Raw genomic sequence first — 20,846 nt, 5'->3', positions numbered from 1 at the left:
GTGTTAACATTTCATAATAAAATGTATTTTACAATCATTTAAATAATATATTTATGGAATCAGAAGTATGCACTGAAGAAAGATAATATGATGAAAATTATAAAGCCCTAGGTTAAAAATCAAAAGATCTATATTCTAGGGCCCTTACTGCCATTTACTAGTTGGTATGATCATATATAGCAAACTTAATTGCCCTATCTAAACCTAAACCTCACTTTATTCATTTATAAATAAGTATAAAGATGTCTGCCTTACCTCTCTGGGGCAGTTGGCATTTCTCACTAGCACCTCCTTTTTTTTAATGTTTTATTTATTTTTGAAAGAGCGTAAGTGGGGGAGGAGCAGAGAGAGAGGACAGAGGATCCAAAGCAGGCTCTAAGCTGACAGCAGCGAGCCTGATGTAGGGCTTGAACTCAGGAACTCCTAGATCATGACCTGAGTTGGAGTCGGATGCTCAACTGACTGAGCCACCCAGGTGCACCACCAGCACCTCCTTTTTATTTTTTTAATTATTATTTTTAATATAACTTATTGTCATATTGGTTTCCGTACAACACCCAGTACTCATCCTAACAAGTGCCCTCCTCAATGCCCATCACCCACTTTCCCCTCTCCCCCACCCCCCATCAACCCTCAGTTTGTTCTCATTATCCAAGAGTCTCTTATGGTTTGCCTCCCTCCCTCTCTGTAATTTTTTTTTCCCCTTCCCTTCCCCCATGATCTTCTGTTAAGTTTCTCAAGATCCACATACGAATGAAAACACATGGTATCTGTCTTTCTCTGACTGACTTATTTCACTTAGCCTAATACCCTCCAATTCCATCTATGTTGCTGCAAATGGCAAGATTTCATTCTTTCTCATTGCCAAGTAGTATTCCATTGTGTATATAAACCACATCTTCTTTATCCATTCGTCACTTGATAGACATTTAAGCTCTTTCCATAATTTGGCTATTGTTGAAAATGCTGCTATAAACATTGGGATACGTGTGCCCCTATGCATCAGCACTCCTGTATCCCTTGGGTAAATTCCTAAGAGTGTTATTGCTGGCTCATAGGGTAGTTCTATTTTTAACTTTTTGAGGAACCTCTACAGTTTTCCAGAGAGGTTGCACCAGTTTGCATTCCCACCAACAGCAGCACCTCCTTTTTAAAACATAGTTTTCACACCACCATTCTTCTCTGGTTCTCCTCAGATACCTGAATGTTCCTTCTCAATCTCAGTCATTCCTTCAAATATAGGTCTTCCTCAGGGTGCAACCATCATCATCTCCTCCTCTCATTCTATGTATATTCCTTGGGTAATCTTACCCATACTTACATCTAGAGCTACATATATGCCAATGATTCACAGAACATAACTGGCTGTTAAGTCCTATACCCAGGTATCACTGGCCATTTCAAATTCACCACGTCCCCAAATCAGACTAATCTTTCTCCCCTTCCCATCGTGTTCTTCCTTGCATTACTTATCTATTGTCAGGACCACAAAACCTCAGTGACATACAACAATACATATTTATTGCTCACAGCTGGAATTGGCTAGATGCTGACATTGGTTAGATTTGCTCAAATGTCTGAGAATTGACTGGCTGTAAGATGGTTTGGCTTGGCTGACTGGGCTGGCCATGATGTCTTGGCTTTGCTTCATATATATCTTGTCCTCTAGTGGGACAGACCAGACATATCCTTCCCATGATGATAGCAGATGCAAAAGAATGGAAGCATACTTTTTATGGAATTATGGAAGAGCTTTTTCAAGCTTCTATTCATAACATCTGTTAACATCCCAGCTAGTCATATGATGCAACTCACAGTCAAAGGGTAACAGTATGCCCACCTGTGGTAATGATACATGGGGATGGGTATGAATACAGACAAGGATGAAGAATTGGGACCAAAAATGTGAATTACCATACCCCTGGATTCCCAAACTAATTAACGAATGGTACTACTTTGGGAGCCATCCCTAATTATTTCCTTCTCCTTATTATCTATATCTGTTAATCAAATTTTATAGATCCTCCCTCCAAAACAACTCTGCAGACCATCATCCATCCTTTTTTTTTTTGTCTAGTATGGCCATTCTCTTTAAATAAATTTTTAATTTTGGGAAGGGGCAATGCATTAAAAAGTCAGACCAAGTTATCGTTTTCCTGGCAGAGACAAGAAAGAGAAAAATACAATATGTTGCGGAACCTCTATTTTTATCTCCAGTTCTGATATTTCAAATACCCACTTGATTTTTTTATTTGGGTACCCAATAGACATCTCAACTATACATGTTCAGAAAATAATCGACACACCCAATGTTCCTCCCCTAGTCTTCCCGATTTCAATAAATTGCACCACCTTATACCTAGATACTCAAGACCTACAATTCATTCTTGATTCTTCCCTTTACCTAACTCCCCACAGCCTAATTCAGTAAAACTTGATGGTTGGGCCTCCAAAATAAAATCCCACATTCACTTCTGACCAATTTCTTTATTGTGGCCGGACTCCTACCTGGTCTCCCTATTTCCATCCCCCCCCCCCCACATCTGAGCTCCATATATCAGGCAGAAGAATATTTCAAAAACATAAATCATATCATGTTACTTCCCAGCTCAGAACCTTCCAGTGATTTCCTATTGCATTAATAATAAAATTCAAATTCCTTAATGTAGCTTACAAAGCTATATATCCTCTAGCCACTATTTACTGTGCCATCCCTCTCACATTCTACTCTCCCCTCCTCCACCTTCCTTTCTGTTTATTAAATGTGCCTAATGACTTTCTATTGGAGAGTAATTGTGATCTCAACCTTAGATTTGTCTACCTTTAGTTATTACCTATTGGGGTCTTTGTCTTCCACAATTCAGTTTTATTATTACTCTTCAAATAGTCTTCTCTGAATTAAAATATAGATTAACCATCCATCCTTCTCCTTGCATTACTCTCTATACATTATTGTATTTCCTTTGAAACACATCAATTAATGGAATTACCTTTTTTGTTTTATTTCTTTATTGCCTGCCTCCCCTGACTAGAAAGTAAGCCCCCTGGGTGCAGTAACCTTGTCTATTTTCTTTACTATTATGTTCTCAGGTCTTAAAATTGTACCTAGTACAAGGAAGGTGCTCAATAAATATTAAATGATTGAATGAATGATGCACAGGGACACATGCACTGCCAACTAGATGAGGCTATTAACACTATTGATCAATATGGGGAAAGATATTTCCACTGATTTGGTAATCGTTTCTTCTCTCTCCTGGACTAATATAATAGGTTATTAATGTTTCTCCCTGGCTTTAGTCAATTCCTCCTTCAATCCATTTCTTTCACTAGAACTATATTTTTTGTTCTCCTCCCTCTCCTCCCCTTCTTCTTCATGCCCAATGCCTCCTCCTCCTTTTACTTCTCCTCTTTCTTCTTCTGTCCCTTCTTCCCCTCTCCCTCTTCTCTTTTTTTGTTTATAGATTTATTGAGGTAGAATTTACATAAACTGCACATATTTAAACTTTACAATTTGATGAGTTTTGATTTATTTTTGTGCTCTTGAGACCACCACAATTAAGATAATAAATATATCCATTACCAACGAGCTTCCTCCTGCTGCTTTGCAATTCATCCTTCCTCCCCATCTCTCCATTCTCAGACAACCATTTATTTTCTGTCTCTTACAAAAGATAAGTTTGCATTTTCAAGAATTTTTTATAAATAATCACAATATATACTTTTTAAGTCTTACTTCTTTCAGCATAATTACTTTTAGATACCACTGTATTGTTATATATATCATTAGTTCTTCCTTTTTATTGATGAGTAGCATTCTGTTGTATGGGTATACCACACTTTGTTCTGATGGGTATTTTCGTTGTATGCAGTTTTCCAGTGAGTATACACTTTCATTTCTCTTGGGTAAACAAATATCTAGAAGCTGAATGGCTGAGTTATACAGGAAATATATTTTAACCTTTTAAGAAACTGTGAACTGTTTCCTAAGTGGTTGTATTTACATTCCAAATAACAGGATCTGAGAGTTCCAATTCTTCCATATCTTGCATCTTCTTTACAATACTTGGTATGGTCAGTCTTTTTAAATTTAGTCATTCCAGTCGTATAGAGTAGTATCTTATGATGATTATAATTTGCATTTCCTTAATGATGAATGATATTGATATTATCTTTTCATTTGCTTGTCTTTTGTAATATCTTCTTTAATAAAATGACTATTCAAATATTTTGTCCAGGTTTTAATTGGGTTGTTTGCCTTCTTGAGTTGTAGGATTTGTTTATATACTGTAAATATAAGCACATTGTCATATGTGTTTTCAAACAATTTTCCCAGTCTATGACAATCCAAATGTCCATAGGGCCCCAACAAATATACCATATATTCATTTTTAAAAGTGTCTCTTGAGTAGAAATTAAAAAATATTCCCGATGAAGTCCAATTTTTAAATTTTTGTGTCCTATTTAAGACATCTTTACCAAACTCAGTATCACTAAACTTTTCTCCTATGTTTTTTTCTAGACATTTTATAGCTTTAATTCTTACACTTAGGCTGCTAATCCATTTTGAGTTAATTTTTCCATGTGGTATGAGGTGAAAATTGAGGTTCACTTTTTTTGCACGTGGCTGTTGAAAGATTATTCTTTCTCTAAAGGATGGTCTTTGCACCTGCCTTAGCCAGCTTGGCTGTTATAAAAAAATACCATAGATTAGGTGGCTTAAATAACAAGCATCTATTTCTACAATTCTGAGAAATCAAGGTGCCAGCAGATTCAGTTCCTGGTGATGACCTCGTTTCTGGTTTGCCGACGGTTGCCTTCTTCCTGTGTCCTCATGTGAAAAACAGAGTTCTGGTTTCTCTTCCTCCTCTTTTTTTTTTTTAACCTTTTTTTTTTTTTAAGGCTTATTTATTTTTGAGAGAGAGAGAAAGTTCTGGTAGGGGAGGAACAGAGAGAGAGAGAGAAACACACACAGAATCCGAAGCAGGCTCCAGACTCTGAGCTGTCAGTATAGAGCCTGACACGGGTGCAAACTCATGAACTGGGAGATCATGACCTGAGGTCAGACGCTTAACCAACTGAGCCACCCAGGCGCCCCTTTTCCTCCTCTTCTTATAAGGACAGTAACTCTATTATAGTGGCACCACCCTCATGAAGTCACCCAAATCTTACTTTCCAAAGGCCTTACCTCAAAATTTCATCACACTAGAGGAAACACAAACATTCAATCCATAATAGCACCTTTGAAATCAATTGATATGTGTGGGGCTATTACTGCATACTCTGTTCTGTTCAATGGATCTGTAGGTCTATCTTTATTCCTTATCATACTGTCCTGATTGCTCTATAATAAATCTTTAAGTTAGGTAACATATGAACTTCTACATTGTTTTTCTTTTTCAAAATTGTTTTGGCTATTCTAGGTCCTTTCCATTTTCATATGAGTTTTAGAATTAGCAATTTCTCAAAAAAAAAAAAAAAGCCTGCTGGGATTTTGATTAGAATTGCTTTTAAACTATAGATAAAATTGAAAGAACTTACATGTTAACAATACTGACTCTTCTGACTCTTGAAAATGGTATATCTCTCTATTTATTTAGGTCTTTATTTTCTCTCATCAGTGTTTTCAGCATACCAGTCTTAAGACAAATTGTCTTAGTCTGCTTGGGCTGCCATAGCAAAATACCATAGACTCAGTAGCTTAAATAACAGACATTTATTTCTCATGGTTCTAAAGGCTGAAAGTGTGTCAGCATGGTTGGGTTCTGGTGAGAGCTCTCTTCTTGGCTTGCAGACACCCACCCTCTCACTGTATCCTCACACCAGAAAAAGAGAGAGAGCAAGCTCTCTGGTGTTTCTTCTTATAATGGCACTACTCATGTCATGAGGATGACTTCATCTAGGCCTAATTACCTCCCCCCATCTCCAGATACAATCACATTGGGGGTTAGGGCTACAACATTATGAATTTGGGTGAGGGGGACACATTCAGTCCATAACACAAACCTTTTGTCACATTTACCTATATGCTACTGTAAATGATATTGCTATTTAAATTTTAATTTCTGGTTGTTTCTTTCATATACAGAAATACAATTGATATTTATATACTAATCTTGTACCCTGCAACCTTCATAAACTCACTTATTAGTCCTAATCTGTTTTTTTTTAAAGATTCCTTAGGATTTTCTAAAGATAAAAGTGTCTTACTTCCTCCTTTCCGATATGGATGCCTTTTTATTTATTTTCCTTTCATGATTGCACTTGCTTGAACCAGCAGTATGACAGAAAGAAAAGAAGTGGTAAGAGCATACATCCTTGCCTTGTTCCTGATCTTAAGGGAGAAACAGTCTTTTGCCATTAGGTATGAAGTTGGCTGTAAGATTCATAAATGGATATATATGCCTTTTTTAGATTAAGGAAGTTCTCCTAATTTGCTGAGAGTTTTTATCATGAATGGATGTTGGGTTATGAAAAGTGTTTTTTATGCATCTATAATTCTCTTTCTAAAATATAAAGGTAATCATTTGCAAACCCATCAAAACCTTCCCATCACCTGTAGACTACATCCAGGTTTCTGATCACAGTATATATCTCCCACCATGTCTCAAAACACACCCTATGCTATACTGCCACCAAACTACATGTACAGTTGACCCTTGAACCACACAGATTTGCACTGCATGGGTCCACTTATAGGAAGATACACACACAGTACTGTCCACTATAGGAAGATTTACACACACACACACACATACATACATACATACACACACACAGTACAGTTCTGGAAACGTATTTTCTCTTTCTTGTGATTTTCTTAATGACATTTTTTCTCTAGCTTACTTTATTGTAAGAACACAGTAATTCATACATATAACTTACAAAGCATGTGTTAATAGATTGTTTATGTTATTGGTTAAGTCTTCTCGTCAACAATAGGCTATTAATAGTTAAGTTTTTGAGGAGTCAAAAGTTATATATGTTAGGGGTGGGCGCCCCTAACACTCTGTTATTCAAGGGTCAACTGTAGGTCTACGAATGTATCAGTGTATCAATGCTACATCCACCTGTGGATTTTCTTAGGATCTTGTCTGGATGTCTGGAATACCATCCTCCTTAGCACCTAACCCTTAAACCTGTCCCAGATACCCAATTATTCAAGTGAATTCCAACTATCTTCTTTTTTTTTAAGACTTAAAAATTGTTTTAATTTTATTTGAGAGAGAGAGAGAGAGAGAGCGCGCGCGCAAACAGGGGAGAGGGTCAGAGGGAAAGAGGGAGAGAATCCCAAACAGGTTTCATGCTCAGTACTGACAAGGGGCTCGATACCACAACCCTGGGATCATGACCTGAGCCAAAAATCAAAGAGTCAGATGCTCAAGTGACATAGCCACCCAGACGTCCCTTCAGCTGTCTTCTTTTAAATTCAACTGAAAAATCACTTTGTGATCACTCCTTTTTCAGTGTTAAATCTGCCTCTACTGTTGACATTACTACCCTGCATATAATTATGTATTTATTTGTCTCCCTCATAAATAGATGATGAGCAACTTAAGAGTGAGGACAATGCTTGGCAAAATGCTTAATAGAAAGTAAGCCCTGAATATAAGTGAAATAACATCTGTGCAACTTATTGAAGATTGAGAAGTTTTACAGATAATTTCTTTATAAACTGCTAAGACATTATTATTTTTGTATTATATTCTATTGCAAAAAAATATATTCTTTTCTACAAGTGACTAATGCAACGCAGATATTTGTAGGAGATCCGTATTACCGTGAGAGTAAAATTATCATCATCATATGAATGATGAACTAATACCTAAAGCCAATATCAAAATCCAGCTCTATACTGTCTACCAGGGCCCCAGCAGGATACTTTACACGTATTTACAAATATTAATTCATTTAATCCTCATGAAACTTCTAAGTAGGTCATATGATTATCTCCATTTTACAAATAGGAAAATGGAAGCACAAAGAAATTAAACCATGGAGCTAAAGGTAGCAAACTTTGTCTTTCAAACTAGGCAGCTGGGCTCTAGAGCCTATTCTTTTCATTTCCATAATATATTTAATAATAACCTTTACAAAGCAGATAGTAACGATACGGTTGCCATTTTTGCTTCTTTAGCTATATTAACAGAGTATAGTTCATCTAAATGTGCTGCATGCCAAACGACAACAATAACAACAACAAAACAAAAAACAAGTATGGCTTCCAGATTCCTTGCAGTGGAATTATGAATATATTATGAAATATAAGGAACACAAAAATGTTTCTTATCAACTTGAAATGTTCACTGACAACTGTAACTCACAAGCCATGGCTTTAAAAATACTAGCTTAGGGGCTCCTGGTTGGCTCAGTCAGTTAAGCATCTGACTTTGGCTCAGGTCATGATCTCATGGCTTGTGAGTTCAAGCCCCATGTCAGGCTCTGTGCTGACAGCTCAGAGCCTGGAGCCTGCTTCAGATTCTGTGTCTCCCTCTTTCTCTGCCTCTCCCCTGGTTGCACACTGTCTCTCTCACTCTCTCTCTCTCAAAAATAAATAAAAGCAAAAAAAATTAAAAAACCCACTAGCTTAAAAACTTAACTTTTCTTCAACTTAACATTTTAGAAAAAACTATCAAATAGCAGTGAATTTAAAATAATTCTATGTGATAGATGGGTTTTATATGTACATACTACAGTTGCAATGACATTGCTGAATCCTTGTATATTGGGTGTGTAAAATGTTCCATGACACTCGAATACTTGTATACACTTCATTTAGGGATAAAAGAATAATTAAGAAGGAGTAAACATGAAAAATAGAAGTTTAGAAATTGCCTCCCCAAATTAATTATCCTCAATAACTTCTCTATTAATAATTTAATATAGTTTTGAAGACAGTAAAGGCTCATTTAAAAACTATATGAAATAGGTTACCTGCAAATGGAATAGAACTTTTTTATTTTTTTCTATTTCTGATGTTTGTGATTGTTGTTGCTTTGCAACTTGCTCTACAGCAGCAGTTAATGAAGATGTGCCTCGGTTAGCCAGAGCTAGACAAAAGAATAAAGTACGTAATACAAATTTAAGTGTAAACACTCAAAGAAAATTAGTGTTTCTTTACTCAAAGTTATGAAAAATGTGATGTTTCTCATCAATAAAGTAGATTTAGGGTTGATAATATTCCCTTTCTGACCATAAACAAAACCAAAATCAAATGCCATAATAATACACAATTCAGAATCACCTACTGTAATGTTATACCTGTTCCTGTACGGAACGGTAGAAATATTTTGATTGTCCTATTTTATCCAGACCATTTATACATATACATACAGTGCTACCGTAACAACTATATAGCGATTATAGTTGATGAGTTTTCATTATAGGCCTGTATTTCCAGGTTGTTATGCCTTTTCCAAACAACATATAAGTTCCTTCTTCGAGAAATTTAACAGTTCCCTTCTGTTCTATTTGGCTATAAATTTTAACACAATTATCCTATCATACTACTTTTTTGTTGTTGCCTATCTTTTATTTATTTCTTAAGATTGCTTCATTACCTTCTTCAGGAACTCCTTGACTCTTCATTTCTTTGTTGCCTGACATTCTTCTGTGTCTCTTCCCCCTTTTTGATTCACCTTTTTTTGTGCCTATAAAATAATCAATATTGATAATTTCTCTTTTCTTTGTTGTTGTTTTTTTTTCCTGTCTTTTTTCCTGTCTTTTTTTTCCTGTTTGTCTTTTTTCCTGTTTTATATCCTGGTGATCCTGAAAGCAAATTAATTGTCAAAAACCTCAAAGGGATGGCAAGGATATTTCATCATTAGTTCCTAAAATTAAAACACAATGGTTAAGTGAAAAAGCTTTGGAGGAAAACTGAACTGTATTTGAATCTTGGTTCTCCTGCTTTTTAGCTGTTATGACCTTGGGACAATTTCTTAACTTCTTTGACCATCAGGGTCCTCATCCATAAAGCCTCACAGTGCTGTCATAATAATTAATGTAATATAGGTAGCATGCTTCGCATAGTATCTGACGTATATAGTGAGTAATTATTACAGACTTTGTCTAGGGTTTCCTTTGCTAGTTCCTCTTCAGCTTTCCCATCTATGTCAGTGTCCCAATGCTAAGTCCTCAGGCATCTTCTCCATACTCACTCTTCAACTGATGTCACCTAGTCGCATAGCCTTAAAACCCACTTACAGGTTTTATCCTATTCATATCTCGAATCTGAACATCCTTCTTGACCTCCAGACTCATACCAAAATTGCCTACCTGATATCTTCACTTGGATTTTTATAGGCATTTCAATTTAATATAGTCCAAACTGAACTATGTATTTCTCTGTTCACTCTACCACCACCACTAAACCTGCTCCTTCACAGTCTCCTCCATCTCAATAAATGAAGTTTTTCCTGTTTAGGCCCAAAACCCTGGAGACATTAGTAAGGAGTTCTCTAAAAAAGTATAGAACAGGAGGGAGCAAAGCTAAATAAATGGCAGCTCCCTCTCCAATCAATCAATCAATCAATCAATCAATAAAATAAAAAAGTAGAGAACACTCAGCAATTCAACAAGACTTCTTCAAGATAATCACAAATAAGAGTTCATTGTGGATGTTTCATAGGCCCTTTGGGAAATCCCTTAAGATACTCTCCAAATATGTGGCCCAGGACTTCTGTCTCAATTATCTACCCAAAGGACAAGCCAGAATCTTGACTTTTCTTTTACATGCTGCATGCAATTCTTTTAGCAAAACCTGTTGGTTCCCTCTTTAAATTATATTAGGATTCACTCACTACTTAGCACTTCCAAATACTATCTTAGTAGAGAAGCCTTCCCTGATAACCTTCTTTAAAACATGACCTCCCCTTCTTCATTCTCCATTTTCTGACCCTGCCTCAGTTTTCTTAATAGCATTTGTCACTACTGACATTTTATATACATTTGTTTCTTCCTATCTCCCTTTACTAATATAAGGTCCACAAAGGTAGAGACCTGAAACAGTGCCTGGCACTTTCTAGGTGTCTGTTTGTAGTCTATCTTCATTCCAATTTACCCTGTTCTACTGATAGAATCTCTTAAAATACTGTTCCCGCCATGTCAACATCACAACCAATCTTTCAACTTCCTCACAGATGGCATCTTCTTTAAGAAGTCTTTTTTGATCTTTTTGGGGAGATATAATCCCTCCCTCTTTCTGGTGCAATTTTTCTATATCTGTTATACTGTGATGACAGTTTAGGTTATAAAGTAAGACACAGCCAGCTTTGAATTCAGATTGTACCACTTACTAGTTTATTAGGCCCAACCTGGGCCTGATTCTTTATCTATAAAACAGAAACAATAGTAATACCTGTTTCATTAGAATTATTTGAGGACTCAATAATGCATGACAACATTTAGCAAATTCCTGCTACTTAACAATTTTTATTCTTTTTTTATTAAAAAAAATTTTTTTAATGTTTATTTTTGAGACAGAGAGAGATTGACAGCATGAACAGGGGAGGGTCAGAGAGAGGGAGACACAGAATCTGAAGCAGGCTCCAGGCTCCGAGCTGTCAGCACAGAGCCCAACGCAGGGCTGGAACTCACGGACTGTGAGATCATGACCTGAGCCGAAGTCAGATGCTTAACCAACTGAGCCACCCAGGCACCCCTACAATTTTTATTCTTATTATTTCCATCATTTTATACATATTTCCCCACTAGACTATAAGCTCCAGGAAGACACATACAGTGTCTTACTCATTTTTGTATTCCCTGAAATTTTGTTGGAGAAATCTTAAAAAATGGAAAACATTAGATTTATAATAATAAAAAATAACATAACTGGTACTTCTTGATCTCTATTTCTAAAGCAACATAAATTGAAAAACTCTTGGGTGACATTTATTTAAACCAACTATTTGTGAAAGGATATATGCTTTAAAATTGGGAAAGTTGTAGTTTTTTCTGGATCTCTATTGCAGAATGGACAAAAGATAAAAAAGAAAACAAACTACTGCCATCTACTGATAATTCATTACAGTCATTTAAATCAATGAAACCGAGAGTTTAGAGACTAGACAGTATCAATTACTTTTTTTTTTAACATTTATTTATTTTTGAGAGAGAAGACAGAGTGTGAGCAGGGGAGGGGCAGAGAGAGAGAGAGTAACACAGAATCCGAAGCAGGCTCCAAGCTCTGAGCTGTCATCACGGAGCCGGACGCGGGGTTCGAACCCACGAACCGTGAGATCATGACCTGAGCCAAAGTCAGAGGCTCAACCGACTGAGCCACCCAAGTGCCCCTCAATTACTCTTTCATTCAAACCATATATGTGGGTACATATAATATATAAGGTATTTTGAGGAATATAAAGACAAATTAAGTGACTCTGATTTAAAAAAAAACTACAGTATTTGATAGTAAATGTTCAAACTACATATAAAACACAATCATTTAGAAAATATACTTTCAACTAAAAAATTAGCTTTACAGAAAATAAGTTAATAAAAATACTACACTAAACTATCATTTTTCCATATTAACTATAATCAACATTGAGTACTTACAAGTAACTGACATTGTTCTAAGTGCTTTTACATGAATTATCTGTATTTTCCCTTAGAACAATCCTATAAGCTAGATATTATTTTTACCTATATTTTATAGATGAGTAAACTAAGACTTGGAGAAATTAAGAAATTAGCCAAAGGTCACACATCCAACAAGTAGGAAGGATGGAATTTGAAACAATTAGGATTCAAATTCACATTTATTAGGCACTTAACATGTATGAAAGCACTGTGATAAGCATAATTTGCGCATTACCTCTTTTGCATTGAAGAGGCAAGCCCCTCTATTTGACCCTTGGGATATTTTTAAAAGGCCATGGTTCCAACTTTTGGAAACTCATCATCTGGTACCTCCTCCAAGTTAATGAGCAAAATAAAGCAAGACTGTCAAACTCCTCTGGGCTTTTGAGAGCTTTTGGCTTAGAAGCACTACGAGGAGGTAATTGTGTACGTGCAACCATGTCACATAAGCACCGGTTTTCATTCTGAATGGGAAAAGCTGTCATGTGACAGCTAGGCAGTTAAAGTAGCTTATAATTTCATCCTACCCTTTTAAAATAGCGACTTTTCAGAAAACAGAAAATATTACCAGAAACATAATTTTCATGTGAAACTATTTTTGCTTTCTAAGTGGGTAGGGGAGTTTAATATCTAAAGCTGATATTTAGCTGGGAAAGCTAAAGAAAATTAACCTGGGGAAAGATGAGGTCAAAGAGTTCCCTGGAATCGAGCAAATTTTAAATTATGGTCTTTATTTGTCATAAACATGATGAACTCAGATCTGGGTGGTTCAATTCTAACAAATAAAGATAATAGTGGGGAAAATGTCACCCACTGCACAAATAAGAATACACACTTTTCAGGTAAAAAAGAGTGTAAGTCTTTTCAATCACATGTTTTTAAGAGAAGTTATAACATCATCCAAAGGAACTAATTAATTGGATCATTAAAAATGTATTCATACCTATTATATACTAGTGTGTTGGGATCTGCTAAGAGTAGTCATTACTCTCTTCTTTGACTAGGCAATGTGATTAAGGTTTCAGGATGCTGAAAACAGAAAGAAAAAAACCAGGATTTGCAGTGTTCCTTAACTTCCTATCAAAGACAATACAGGCAACATTAATACATCAACCACCCTGCTTCTAGCTTTCTACAAAAGGTGAGATTTCTCTGAATGTTCCGCTAGTAATGGACTACCAAGATGTCTTGTTTTAAAGTGTAAACATACAAAGATTGATCCGCAGCTTGAATCCAAGCTTTAAGGGATAGCTAGGCAACTGTTTCAAATAGAAATGATAGGTGTATGATGAAATCCAGTCACAACCTGCCTATGTGTTTCATTCAGGACAGTAAGAAGCAAGGTGGTTTTTTTTTTTACTCTGTGTACAAGTAAGCATGATTTCTAAACCAAGAGGAGCTTGTAGGTTGAATGGTGCCCCCACACCTATATGTCCATGTCCCAAACTCCAGAATCTGTGAATGTGCTAATTTGGAAAAATGGTGTTTGCAGTTGTAGTTAAGGATCTTGAAATGAGATCATCCTGGATTTAGGATTAGCCCTAAATCCAATGACAGGTGAGAGATGGGCTATGCAAACAGTGGGCAGACCATATACAAATACAGAATTCTGACCTACAATTGGCAGCAACCAACTCAGGAAACCAACCTGTTTCCTACAGTAACCAGACCAGGAAACCATCCTGCTGTCTATAAGCCAGGCTTGTAGGAAGCCAGACCACTATCTCTAATAACAATTCTAGAAGCCAAACAAAAACTTCTGTAACAACTGGCCCCAAATGACCAGTGTTTGCTGGTTTGCTGAATAACTGACAGCTTCCCTAATTTCTGTCACCACTTCTATCTTGGGATCAATCAGAGAAAGCCAAATATGCACACTTAACCAATCGCATAGGATGCCTTGGTTCTAGTTAGCCCACTTACAGCTTCCCCATGCCAATTGCCTCTAATCAGGGTATACTTGAAGATTTCCTTTTTTTCCACTATAAAGCTTTCCTACTTTGCCAACCCACAAGTGATGGTGGCTGACTTCCTTGCCATAGCAAACTCTGAATAAATAATCTTTGCTTATTCTCATATGGTTGGCCATTATTTCCACACAAGTGTTCTTACAGCAGAAAGGTAGAGGGAGATTTGAGATTCAGATGCACGTTAAGAAGACCATAGGAGGCTCAAGACATAGAGCCCCAAGCCAAGGAACGAAATACCTGGAGCTACCAGAAGCTGAAGAGGCAACGAAAATGAGACACTTTGAAAGAAACATGGTCATGAGAACACCTAGATTTGGCACTTCTGCTTCCATAACTACGAGAGAATACATTTTTGTCGCTTTTAGCTATCCAGTTTGTGGTAATTTGTTATGGCAGCCTTAGGAAATTAATATAAGCTTTTAACAAGGAAATGTGCAATATTACATTTACTTTTCTTGAGGGACCCATGAATTAATGTAAATGTCTTAAAAACAACTGTTCATTTTTCAGAATTTCATTTGTTTTCATAAGAAGATTAAAGATTTATATGGTGATAGAAGAACTTTTAGGGATTCCCCCAAAGTTTCCTTTAATAGCCAGGCACTATCTCTGCCCTCAGAATGCTCTACGTCTCTATGAAGGCGACAGACACACAGTAAAATAATTAAAATGTAGAGGTATAGTAGTTGCTCTCTTAGTCTACTTACACTAAAAACTTTAACCAATTAACTCATTCTATTTCCTTTATAAATCATAAACTGCTAATTCCCACATCATGCTGACTGATTAGGAAACTACTCTCCCGTGAATCTGTCTACTTCTGCTCCTATCAGTACAATCTGACAGTGAGTTACCTGTGTTTGTTCCCAAACCTGTTTATGCCAGTTGTACTTGTGACTCTGCTTTCATAATTTAGTAATATGTAAAGCGATGAAATAGTGTGGAAATAAATTTCATTGTTTCTTTAAAATCTAATGTTTAATATTCTGGAAAGACCCCTAACTGTGAGTTGTTTGAATGTGTGAGATCACAATAAAAGATTATAAAGGAGAAATCTGCACTCAGACAGCTCTGCAAGTGCCTTTAAATTATTTTCCTCTTAAAGGAATAAAATCTTAGGAAATCTTTGCTGATGGTTTAGAGGTGTAGTTTATGCAAGAAATGCAACACAAAACTCTAATCAGCAGAACTTGTGCAAAGAAAACGCCATGGCTTTCTCAGATTGGCAAACGAGCACATAGTTGTTTTAGGCTAAAACAAAATGTTTAAGATATTTATGTTATATTTCTATCACGACTCTCGGGTTAAACTGACCAAAACACATAAAACAAAAACAAAAAACAAACAAACAAACAAAAAATAGCTTTGGGGTGCCTGGGTGGTTCAGTGGGTTAAGTATCCAACTTCATCTCAGATCATGCAGCTCAGGTGGGGATCTCAGGATTGGTGAGTTAGAGCCCCACATTGAACTCAGCTTGGAGCCTGCTTGGGATTGTCGGTCTCCCTCTTTCTCTGCCCCTCCCCCACTTGCATGTACTCTTTGTCTCTCTCTCTCTCTCTCAAAAGAAATATACTTTTTAAAAAAGCTTTATTTAGAGAAAAGTCATATACTATCAAGTTCATTCTTATAAAGTTTACACTTCAGAGCACCTAGGTGGCTCAGTAGGTTGAGTATCTGACTTTGGCTTAGGTCATGATCTCATGGTTCATGGGTTCAAGCCCTGAGTCAGGCTCTGTGCTAACAGCTCGGAGCTTGGAGCCAGCTTTGGATTCTCTGTCTCCCTCTCTCTCTCTCTTTCTGCCCCTCCCCTGCCCACACTCTGTCTCACTCAAAAATAAACAAATATTAAAAATATTTAAAAAATAAAAAAATGAATAATACATTCAATGTTTAATTGACTTTTTCAATTTATTAGTAGGTTATGGGTCCAGAGTACATCAATGAGAGGGCTTCTTCTGTGTGAACAAAATGCTAAGGAAGAAGCAATTAATTCTGTCTGGTGAGGGGATGGGGATTCAAGGAAAGTTATGATTGGCTTTAAAGATCTTAAATAAGCAGCAAATAAATAAGCGTAAAAAGAGAAGGGTGTTCTAAGTAAAAGGAATAGCAAATGTAAAGGATAAAAATCTTGTAGTTCATCCAAGGAACAGCCTTTAGTTTAAATGGCTTGGGAATAAGGCATTTGTTTTTTCAAACCTAATTATGCATCTGAATCATCTGTACAGATTAAAAGAAAACAAATAGCCGGGAAAAACAAGCCCAGACTTGACTCCCAGAGATTCTGATTTAAATGTATATGGAGTGGAGTCCCTAGATTTATTTTTTTTTTGTTGTTGGTTCTACTTGTAGTTCTGAGGTGCAGCCAGGATTAAGAACCACCGGAGTGGGGTAAACCGGGATGAAGGAAGAGAGAGTTAGGAGATGAGGCTAGATAGTAGTCTAGGAACAACTGGTGAAAGGAAATAGTATGTAAATAGAACAAGATGACAAACTATCTCTTTCCTGGTAGCTTCCCTATTTTGAAACATTAAAAAATTTTTTTAACGTTTATTTATTTTTGAGAGAGAAACAGAGCACGAGCAGGGGAGGGGCGGAGAGAGAGAAACACACAATCTGAAGCAGGCTCCAGGCTCTGAGTTGTCAACACAGAGCCTGATGCAGGGAACTCGACTCTCCAACCTTCCAAGGGGGAGATCATGACCTGAGCCCAAGTCGGCTGCTTAACCCACTGAGCCACCCACACGCCCCTGAAATTTTTTAAACTTTTTACTGCCACTACTGTTTCAGGAAAAGAAAATGAATTCCCACCATTGTCTATAAAAACAGGGATAAACGTTTTAAACCAGCTTTGTAACTCAAAGATTTCTATTTTACTTAAGGTAATACTTAACACAAAACTCAGAGAGCAGAGTGCACCTTCTGATCAAGTGTACCATCCGCCACTCAGGGTTTTTAACAAATGTCCAACAAAAATCATGAAAATACAAATTTGGACAGAACACCTGCCAGGGATACTAAACAGCAAGTTCCTGTTCTGGGCTGGTGATCCCATCACCTAGTTAAATAGAATGGAAGCACTTGCCCACTTCCAAATGCTCTTCTAAACTCCCAGATATGTAAGGCTCTCTCTTTCAGGTTAAATTTCTTCAGCATTTATCATCTAAGCAACAATGAAGACAAAAGGGACCTCTCCTTCCATCATAACCAGTTCCACAGGAAGCACCCTTTCTCCTACTCTGTGAAGGTCGGATTGACTCTCCCTTTACCATAGCATCTGCCTTCCATGTAGCAGCTGTTCAATATTTTTAAATGAGTGTCACCCTCTTCGAGGTTAGATAAGGGATGCTAATTTATTACATTTCTAAGAGTCACTGCCTTCTAATGTTCTACTAGGGGCTCATATTTTTAAACGGGCATACAAAAAAGTCAGTACAAGGGGCTGTATGGAGTTTTGGTCCCGTCAGCAAGTAAGGCGGAATCAGCAAAAAGGCAAAGGAAGGTTCAACAAAGTTGTTTCCGGGAACAAACAACACACTGTAAAAAACAACAGCAAGCGGCCGCCTGGGTGGCTCCGTGGGATAAGCATCTGACCTTGGCTCAGGTCTTGCTCTCCGGGTTGGTGAGTTCCAGCCCAGATCATGCCCTCCGCTGTTAGCCCAGAGCCCGCCTTGGATCCTGTTCCGCCCCCCCCTTCTGCCCCTCCCCTGCTGGCGCATTGTCTCTCAAAAATAAACAAACATAAAAAAAAAAAAAAAAAAAAGCAAGAACAACAAACCAAATCCCCGCCCCGAGAAGGCCTATTACTTGAACCATAGGAGGTTCTCAGGGTTGGGCTCTAGGAATGAAACCAAAACTCTGGCTCACACAGCTGGTCCGGGACTGCTTGGGCCGGAGCGGGGTGCCGATTTGGGGAAGCCCACTCCCGGAGACGGAATCCATTCACAGAACGGCGTCTGCGATTGGTTCCCCACGACGTTCTCCCGCCTTACCCCGCACAGGGGCCAGCCCGCCAGCCCGCCCCTTCGCGGACCCTCCTCCTCCCCGCCAACCCGCTCCCCTCACGGGCCTTCAAATTGACCAGCCGCCCCGCTCCCCTCAAGGGTCTGGCCTCCCGCCGGCCAGCTCCTCGCACGGGCCCTCCAGTCTGGCTGCCCGCCCGCTCCCCCTCACGGCCCGCCGCCCTGGCCCCCGCCCGCTGACCCGCCTGGCTCCGGCCAAAGAGCCCCGGTTCCTGTTTCTCTTGCCTAGACAGGGCGGCGGAGGACGGCCTCGACGGGCCGCGCTGACCCGGAACTACTGAGGTGGCCGCGGGGGCCAGTTCTCGGCTCTTCCCGGACTTTCCCCGCGCCGGGGCTCGGCCCGCCTGGCCGCTCGGTGCCCAGCCCTCTCCCTCGAACTCGCTCGTGCCCCCGTGCCGCTCGCCGGCCTGGCCGGGCCCGGGCCTCTGCGACAGCGGGACCCCCCGGCCGTCGAGTCCACGCAAAGCCGGCACGCCACCCCGCGGCTGGTAGGCCGTGAGGTGGGTGAGGTGGGGCGGGCGCCGCAGTGGGCGGGGCCGCGGGGCGGGGCTTAGGATTCCAGGTGCCCAGCTCGCGGCTTCCGGGTTCCATCCTGGCTCGGGGCTGGGGTGGTGGCGGTGGCTGCCGGGCGCTTCCGAGCTCGCAGCAGACTGGGAGTATAGGTCTAAGCGGAGCGTGGGCAGGCGGCAAGGGGAAAACTGCCTACGGTGCACGTCCGTATGTCAGGAAGTGCCAAAGGGGCGGGGAAGAGGCGGTGGTGGAGCTCGGGCAGGTGGAGACCGAGCGTGGGACCGGGCCGGGACAGACGCTTTTTGCGGCATTTCCCAAGGCAGAGGGGAAGGAGGCCGTCACCCTCCCAGCTTCTCTCAATGTTTTTCAAAACTGGCGAGGTGAACTTCAGCGGGAGCCCAGTACGGTATGGAGTGGAGGTTGGGAGCGGCCCCTGAAGAGAAAGCGGAGGCCCTGGGGTGGGAGTGCTGGGGCTGGAGGGGTGAAGATCCACTCTGGGCGGGGCCTGGGCCCTGAGTCAGCAAGAGGGTAGGCAGCGCATCTGATCCAAATCGTGGTAGTCTTTGTGCCCATTGCCCTACTTGGAGTGCTTTGTAAATCCTGGATCGTCTCAGCTTTTATCCCCTTAAAAGCGTGAATTTTAGTGCAGCTCCATTTAATCTGTTGAATTTAAGGCCCCAATGTGTCATATGAAGAGGTGTGACCTAATATGCCAGTCACATCAAGATTAATGATGTACATAACATAAACTGACACCCTGTAATTAAGAAACAAGACTTCGTCTAGGTCAACAAGTAATTCCCTACTTAAAACTTGCTGTGTGCAAACACACACACACACACACACACACACACACACAGAGGAACTGTAGTCCTGCTGAAAAGATGTACAAATACGTTCACAAAACAAATTAAAAGATGGTTCTCCTCTCATGGTTCACGTAGGACAGATAGTGGACTGGCTTTAATGGGAGAAGTCTAGATTTACTATTTTACTACATTTTTAGATCCGTGAACCTTTTTTTGTTTTTTTTTTTTTTTGATGTAGGCACAAATTTCTGTTGTAACTATAAGAAGGTTGATATAATTTTGCATTCTTAGGCCAATTTTTCTTTATAGGTGATTTCTTAGGAGGCACAGAAGTGTTTGAAGGGCTGCGTACCCTATTGAAGGATGGCAGAAGCAGTGTTGATTGATTTCTTCAGTTTGAAATTTAACTCTCAGAAAAACAGTCACCAGGTATTACTGAAGACACTGAATGCTGTCCGATACCATCATGCTGCCAAGGCCAAGTTTCTTTGCATAATGTGTTGTAATAGCATCAGCTGTGAAAGGGATGGGGAACATAACTTTGAACTGGAAGCAAGCAATGGATTATCAGCTCTCTTGAGAGAGTTTGAGACTGTTAGCCATCCTAGTATGGCTGCCTCTTTGTATACCATTAAACAAAAAATTGATGAAAAAAACTTGAGCAGCATTAAGGTAATTGTACCCAAGCACCGGAAGACATTGCTGAAAGCTTTTATTGATCAACTCTTCACCAACGTTTACAATTTTGAGTTTGAAGATTTACAGGTGACTCTGAGGGGAGGTCTTGTGAAACAGTCCACTGAAATAAACATGATCACAGATCAAGAACAAGAAGCAATCCAGAATGAAATAAAAACATATTTGAGAAGTCTGCCAGCTCTGAAAGGAGAATTAACCATTATCACATCTCCATTAATCTCAGGTATATTAAACACTGTGTTGTTCTTACTGTATA

General features: G+C 39.0%; 2 protein-coding genes across 14 annotated transcripts in view; one reads left to right on the top strand and one right to left on the bottom strand.

Moving 5' to 3' along the window:
• Positions 1-18,930, bottom strand: part of CCDC122 (coiled-coil domain containing 122) — a 54,702-nt gene extending 35,772 nt beyond the window's left edge. For 3 of the 7 annotated variants that reach the window (XM_045053345.1, XM_045053361.1, XR_002741186.2), the window contains exons 1-3: positions 13,526-16,324; positions 9,561-9,650; positions 8,935-9,050 (exon numbers count right to left, since the gene is read on the bottom strand). In XM_045053345.1, the coding sequence (XP_044909280.1) occupies positions 8,935-9,050; positions 9,561-9,606 (162 nt within the window). In that variant the 5' untranslated portion in view covers positions 9,607-9,650; positions 13,526-16,324. Of the gene's footprint in view, positions 1-8,934; positions 9,051-9,560; positions 9,651-13,525; positions 16,325-18,417; positions 18,474-18,753 lie in introns of those variants that run through there. The other 4 variants (XM_045053349.1, XM_023251792.2, XM_045053354.1 and 1 more) reach the window with 4 other exon arrangements.
• Positions 18,928-20,846, top strand: part of LACC1 (laccase domain containing 1) — a 34,685-nt gene continuing 32,766 nt past the window's right edge. For 2 of the 7 annotated variants that reach the window (XM_023251780.2, XR_002741182.2), the window contains exons 1-2: positions 19,288-19,488; positions 20,201-20,813. In XM_023251780.2, coding sequence (XP_023107548.1) covers positions 20,255-20,813 — 559 coding nt within the window. In that variant the 5' untranslated portion in view covers positions 19,288-19,488; positions 20,201-20,254. Of the gene's footprint in view, positions 19,073-19,287; positions 19,489-20,200; positions 20,814-20,846 lie in introns of those variants that run through there. The other 5 variants (XM_023251788.2, XM_023251785.2, XM_023251787.2 and 2 more) reach the window with 5 other exon arrangements.

The sequence above is a fragment of the Felis catus genome, chromosome A1 (genome assembly GCF_018350175.1).
Source record: "Felis catus isolate Fca126 chromosome A1, F.catus_Fca126_mat1.0, whole genome shotgun sequence".
Classification (NCBI taxonomy): Eukaryota; Metazoa; Chordata; class Mammalia; order Carnivora; family Felidae; genus Felis; species Felis catus.
The sequence above is the reverse complement of the archived record's forward strand: the minus strand, read 5'-3'. Positions and strand labels throughout refer to the sequence as shown.